The sequence below is a fragment of the Eleutherodactylus coqui genome, chromosome 13 (assembly GCF_035609145.1).
Source record: "Eleutherodactylus coqui strain aEleCoq1 chromosome 13, aEleCoq1.hap1, whole genome shotgun sequence".
Lineage (NCBI taxonomy): Eukaryota > Metazoa > Chordata > Amphibia > Anura > Eleutherodactylidae > Eleutherodactylus > Eleutherodactylus coqui.
This window is the reverse complement of record NC_089849.1, coordinates 120,696,474-120,703,209: the sequence shown is the minus strand read 5'-3', so window position 1 is coordinate 120,703,209 and position 6,736 is coordinate 120,696,474. Positions and strand designations below refer to the sequence as shown.

The 6,736-nt window shown below is 45.6% G+C and overlaps 1 protein-coding gene across 1 annotated transcript; it reads right to left on the bottom strand.

The window, feature by feature from the left end:
* Nucleotides 1–2,277: 2,277 nt before the first annotated feature.
* SOCS3 (suppressor of cytokine signaling 3) lies at nt 2,278–4,839 on the bottom strand. The gene is made up of 2 exons (XM_066587132.1): nt 4,687–4,839; nt 2,278–3,871 (listed from the first exon to the last, which is right to left on the bottom strand). Exon 2 carries the CDS (start codon nt 3,784–3,786, stop codon nt 3,190–3,192), a length of 597 nt encoding a protein of 198 aa, XP_066443229.1. The 5' UTR covers nt 3,787–3,871; nt 4,687–4,839; the 3' UTR covers nt 2,278–3,189.
* Between the last annotated feature and the right edge of the window lie 1,897 nt (nt 4,840–6,736).

The window sequence follows — 6,736 nt, the reverse complement described above, 5'->3', positions numbered from 1 at the left end:
GGAAACAAGGAAGTGCGTTTGAGGCGGCGCTAGCAGGAATATAATTATAGGGATTATGACGCACGGGCAGCATTCCTCCCTGGGACAGAGGAAGGGATGATTTCCCTGAAGGAGACCTCCTTGCCAGTTAACCCTGCTGTGTACAGTAAACGGGGCCGCTCATGATACATCATGTCGTGTAATCAGTATGACACCTCCCGGGCTCACCTGGATTAACTCTTCGTCATCCTGACTGATCCACCGCTCACCTGGCGTGGCATGGGAGGTTTCTACTTGTCGTGGGATGTGCAGAAACCACAGTCCTGCAGGTGAAGCTGCATATAGCCATATGGATTACCATTCAGGGGTCTAGAAAAGCTGAGTGTCAAACTTCACAGAAGTCATACGGGTTGTCATTCAGGAGCTGTGCGACATCCGGTATGAGAATGGTTATATCAGCCTTACTAAATACAGAAAGCTTAGAAGAGGATGGACTTCTATTGGTCTGTAGTTTAGAGTTCACCGTACACAAAGCTTAAAGGGCCACGCTGCCCATCAGGGGTGTCAAACTATTTTCACTAAAAGGGCCATACCAGCATTATGCTTCAAAGGGCCAATTGTAACTGTATTTTATGACAGGTGGACCAGAGTTCTAGTCCCGTAAAATTAGGGTACAAGTTCCCCAACATTCTCTAAACTGCCAGGAGAGAAGGAAAAATCATGGGATTCAGCAGCACCTGGTGAAAGATTCCCGAAACATTCTTAAGGCAGAGCCCTTACTCACTGGGGTAGCAGGTTTCACACGTCTGAGAAACTCGCACTATATTTGCGCATTGCGAAACACTTACATATGGCAAGAACATGAACCCTATTCTTTTGAATGGAGTCCTATACATGAGCAATATTTGCACTGCATGTCCAATCGTTTCACGTTTCTCGGAACGCATCGCCCATTGTTTTCAGTGGGACCGTAAACCACATCGTACGGCGTGCGATGCGAGGTTTCCCATTGAAGACAATGAAAAACACTTGCCGATCCTCCTGGAAGCCGCATCGGAAGATCGCTATATTACTGAAGTGATGGGAGCCGTTTTTGCCATAAAAACGCATGTTGGCAAGCGAGATATCGGATTGAGAAACTCGGCCTGATATCGCGCTCTCCCGTGTAGGTAGGCTTACCAGCAGAACACCACAACATCCTCTCTGATCTGTGCAGTAGGATGACAGGGTATGAACAGGCAGGCTGGAACAGACTGTTCCCTGTAGTATAGTAGCGAGGACCAACCGGAATGTACAAGCCGCCTCATGTTCATAGCCAGGTCAAGCAACACTGTACTACAGGATAACCTCAGTGGGAACGCACACCAAAAGCTCCAGGGGCTGCAGTCACAGCTACACTGCTCAGTCTGCATTCACCCAACGTTGCAATGTCGCCATCCTGGTACCCAGCGGCAGGCTGCAAATGAGTCCACAGTGCGCCAGAGAGTCTGCCCACCACAGCTCAGGACCCTCCAATCTAGAAGAGACTCTTCCGAGTCTGGACCTCAGGTGCCACATAGAGTGATTTGTGCTGTGTACGCTACATGGGGACCCACAGACACTTCTGAAAAAGGGATTCCCAGGACTAACATATGGATGACCAGTCATCGATAGCTCATTGCGGGGGGTCCATTGCTCAGGATACTCGCTGACTAGCAATTGAAGTGACCCTGTTGTTGTGGTCACTTCACTGCATACCAGTTACAGCAGCCTAGATTTCCTAGCCATGCTTGATGGTGTTCCTCGGTCCCATTTACTTAAATGGAGCGGAGCTTCTCTCAGGCCATGTGACCAATAAATGGAAGTCAGAGGCCGCGGCACTCACCCGAGCGCCCTTAAGTCAGCTGATCGGTGTGGTGGACCCCCGGCAATCTGATATTGTCCTGAGGACAGGTCATCAATATATTGGACCTGGAAAACCCCTTAAAAACTCTTAAGGTGCCTTCACACAGGACAGGATATTCAGTAAGACTCTGCAGAATATTCCTCAGATCTATATGTGGGTTTAGATCCAGAAATACCGGCAGCGTTCTGTCGTTTTCAATTCTGTCAATGTGGAATTTTTTGTGGATTTTTCCCGCACAGTAGAATAATCCGCAGCGTCCTGCTGAATATTCCGTCCCGCGTAAAAGCGCCCTCAAGCAGTCGCAATAGATTAACCCCCCCAATAGCGTGTTGGGTGATGCCGAGGTCTGGTGATGATGCTAGTCTACACGCACATACAACCACACATATACACACGCACAATGTTGTAGACCATTTTTGTTTAAAGAAAAATAGTTCTGTTTATTATAAATTAAGAAGCGACATGTAAAATATAAATAAGTGCAAATGTGAAGAAAACAAAAAACTAACATCGGTGCCTTTAGGGGGCACTATGTAAACATGAATGAGGTCAGGATGGCAGATTCTGCCCTAGGTCATGGGGTATTTCTGGTCCATCTTTTCTTGTACAGTATCATCACCATGCATACAGATCACGTGACACTGCGTCCGCCATCTTGACACTCCAACAACTCCATCACCCCCATCATCTTCATTCTACAATTAGGAGTCAAGTTTTAAATAAAGCCACCTCAACACGAGGGGCCGTGTCACTTGCTGGAAATTTGTGCAAAAGTTCCTCCTGCTGGGTGCCCGCTCATGTGTCCTTCACTCTGCCACCAGCTGTATCATATAGCGGTAATGCCCCACAGTGTGTGCCCAGTCAACACTCGCCCTTCCAGCATATTAAGGCTACATAGGTGACGCTAAATATTTCTTCCATATAACCGATTAAGATTCAGACATTCAGTGCAAGGCATGTGCTCGGCTCTGGCCTTGTGCCATGGAAGAGTACCAGAGCCAAGCCTACCGTCTCGGAGATCCTACACCCAAGTATGAAGTGTAAACATGTGGAGTTGGGTATAGTCAGCAATGCTGGGTGTCTCGACAGTCTCTCCTTGGGCTTCAGGTCTACACTTGAGTATACTGTATCTCTCTCTCCATCTGTTTAGGCACTTAGTGATTCTTCCATGGAGATCTGTGCGCCATACAGTTGGTATCAATGCCTGTACTTGGCCTCGAAATCCTTTAGCTCCTTCATTCATCCCATCTCTGTCTCAAAGGGACGTTGATCTACGAGGCTCCAGTTGGCCATTGTACTCTTTACTCATCAATTAAGCTTCTTCATTATACAGGAGAGTCATATTCCTGTAGAAAGTCCTTAATGGGTAGTGGAAGTTGCTCCCTGGCACCATAGTCTTCCAGTTGCCCATTGACAGCCTTACGGCAGAGATGTTGTAGAGAGGAGACACTTGAGGACAAAGGCCTAGACAGCAGCAGTGGAACACGTTCACCCCCGGAGTAGATGTAATAAGACCGTTTGGCATTGCTAGAGTCTTTGGCAGACATATAGTGCCTGAGAAGTTTCAATACGCAGTCAAATCGTGGCACTGGCTGCGAACTACGTGGGTCGGTCTGCAGAGAGAACCCACAAGCCTCACTCTGGATGCGCAGGTTCTTGGTGCCAGTCTCCGTTTTGACGCTGAGGGTAAAAAAGTGCCGGTGATCTGAACTGTCCCGGATGAGGAAGGTGCCTGCCGGTTCGGTGCTGAGGAGCAGGTTGGCCTGGGTGCCCGTCACCGTGCTCCAATAAAACCCGCTCTCCTGCAGTTTGTGCACCGCACTGAGCACCAGGTTGTACTCGCTTCGAGACGAGAAGGTCTTGAGCCGAAGGCTGGAGTCCAGTGCCCGGCTCATGCTCCGGAATTTGCTCTGAGTGACCATGACGGTGGGAGCCAACTTTGCTGCTGGTGGGATACAGCCCTTGTGCCTCTTGAGAAGCGCAGTGCTGATTTAATGTTACAATGTCCTGGAGAAGAAAAATGCAAGAGATTAGGACATTATACATAGCGACGTCAAGAAAAAAAACCACTTCCCTCTGAGTCTAGGAAGCTGAGATATGGGGGGCTGTATGCCAGACTCCTCACACTGGGGGAGCTGGATTTTGACCCAGTCTGACCAAAGACATTTTATACCAGTGTGAGGACCCCAACAAACAGCAACCCATGGCTCAGCTTCCTGCACTCTTGTGAGGGATATTGTGGTTAACTGCAGTCAATACCTGAATGATCATGTTTTACATAAAGTAAGCCTTTACGTAAATGCAGTTGTGCTGTGTGTGTCATTTGCATCGCTTTCAGGTAATTCCCACTGACATTCTAAGAAAATTCGGCTATGAGTAAATGCAAGATCTTGCCTCACTTAACCTCATAAGGATATGAGGTATACAGGATATACAAAATCCAAGTTTATTAAAGGAGACCATACTAGGGTATTAATGACAAAATACCCTGATGTAGCAGAGCTGAATTAGTCAGATATAAAGCAAAATTCAAGTAAACCTACTGTAGTGACACCATTCAATGACCTAGTCAGCTCTGCTACATCTGCAATCGCCTTACACCTAAAACATACTATCCATGGTTAAAACGTTAGAAGGCTCCGATGGACGCCATTATATTAAACAAGAAAATCCAACTATTTTTTTTTTTGTTATAGAAGAACTTAAAAAAAAAAAAAGTTATAAATAAAAATTATTCAGTAACAAAAAATATCAATATTTTTACTGTCTTTTCTGTAATATTTAGGTACAAAACCTGAAATGTCTGTATTATAACTTCTTACCAGGTAACTCTGCAGCAGTCCGGATGAGTTAAAGCCGTGGGGCTCTTGGTGGCGGCAGTTATATCCTATAGCCAGGGTGGAATATTCCACTTGGAGGGACACTGTAATAATCCACTGCTGTGCTGGCTCCAAGTTACAAGTGAGTATATAACTCCATGAGATCACACACATGTCTCTTATACACTAAGGCTAAGCGCCTCCCTCCCCCCTCCCTCTCCTACACAGCTTCAGTATTACAGGAAGAGGCTCTTCCAGGAACAGGCCATGCATACAGCTCAATGTGATGGCAGGCGGTCAGGTCCTGCCTCCCTATTCCTGGCAGGGCTCAGATCACAGGCTTCTCCCATTCTCCTGTGGTATTTCCTTCCAAGAAACACTAAGGACACACACCGAGACTCTGGTTACAGCTTATCACTTGGAACTCAAGCCTTTTCATTCGAAATGCCGCTTTCTTGCAAATTGCAGCAAGAAAAAAAAAAAAATCACAGGAAATTCTTGTTACAAATTGCGATTATCAGTCGCTGTGGTTGAGCTTCTCTTTTCTTCTTAACTTTACATAAACTACCCGTGAAGTATGTTGTTTTGGGTTCCCCTATACCGAGTACTTTTTAAAAACTACTATAAATTACAATGAGGTCGGCTTCACATGGCGTATTCGCGGGCGCAATAAGCAGAGAATAGAACCCAGAGATCTCAGTGGGTTCATTCACATTTCCATATTTTACGCGCATTTCAGCCGCGTAAAAAAAGCCAAACAGAACATGCTCTACTTTTCTGCGTATTTGCACACCAAAAGTCCCTATACAAGTCAATGGGGGTGTGCAAATGTGCGCGCAATATGCATGGAGATGGATGAAATACTGCGTAAAAAAAAATACACATCTGGAACTAAATAGGCATTTCAATCGGTGCGATCATGCAAATGAACCGGCTTAGCGGGCGCAAAAAGTAGAGTAAAAATACGCTGATGCAAGTGCGAAAAAGCACAAATACGCAGCGCTCGGGCCATGCAAATCCTCTCAAGCCCATGTGAAGCCGGCCTTATAATTATTACAGTTGATTAGCGGTTTATCTTAAGGGCGCCCACCCACTGGCGTTTTTTTTCCATGCGAAATTCGCAGCATTTTTTTCTCTGCAGGGGTCTATGGGACTTGTAATGTTAAAATCGCGATCGCGCAAAATCGCAATTTACCGCGAAATCGCGATTTTGCGCGATCGCGATTTTAACATTACAAGTCCCATAGACCCCTGCAGAGAAAAAAATGCTGCGAATTTCGCAGGGAAAAAAAACGCCAGTGGGTGGGCGCCCTAATACTGTTCATTGCATTTTGCTTCCTTTTTTAACACTTTTTCTATACTTTTTATTTTAAAAAAAGTTAGTCTCTATAGTATTACAGTTTTTTACATTATTTTTCTTAATAATGCTCATTGTATTATTTCTCCAGTGGATTTTAGTATTGATTTTTGTAACCTTTTTTTTTGTTGTTGTTGTTACAATGTTGCAATTCATCAAGCTGCGCTATTCTTCGTTCATGAATTGTTTTCTGTACAAGGTATAAACTATTAGGATGGGTTCACAATAGAGCATATTTTCCCTTTATTTGTACATAGCAAAAATGCATTCTTTTAAAAAACAGGTAAAAGTCAGTAAAACAACGCAAAATGTAACCGCGTGCCTTTATTTATTTTTTTAAAATCCACTATGAAAAAAAAAAGAGACAAGCAAAATGCTACAAACTGTACGGCTGCGGCCTTTCAGAAGGAGATGATTGAATATGCTTAGTCTTCGTTTTATTTGGGCAGGCCTCTGTAGGCCGCTGGCGCTGAACAGGTTAACGTCGGCCCGCTGTGTTTTCGTAGGGGTGTGCAGGATGTGCGTCCCCTTAGCGTGCGTGTGTCTGTACTGTAACTACACAAACATACTCTGCACTTCTGGGAACCGCGGCTCTGAAAACACAGCTGCTGCCTCTTCAGGTGAAATGCAAACCATGTGTTGTCGGCTGCAGGCGCAGCAGCAGCGCCGGCGTAAGCTCCGATTTGGCACCGGCTG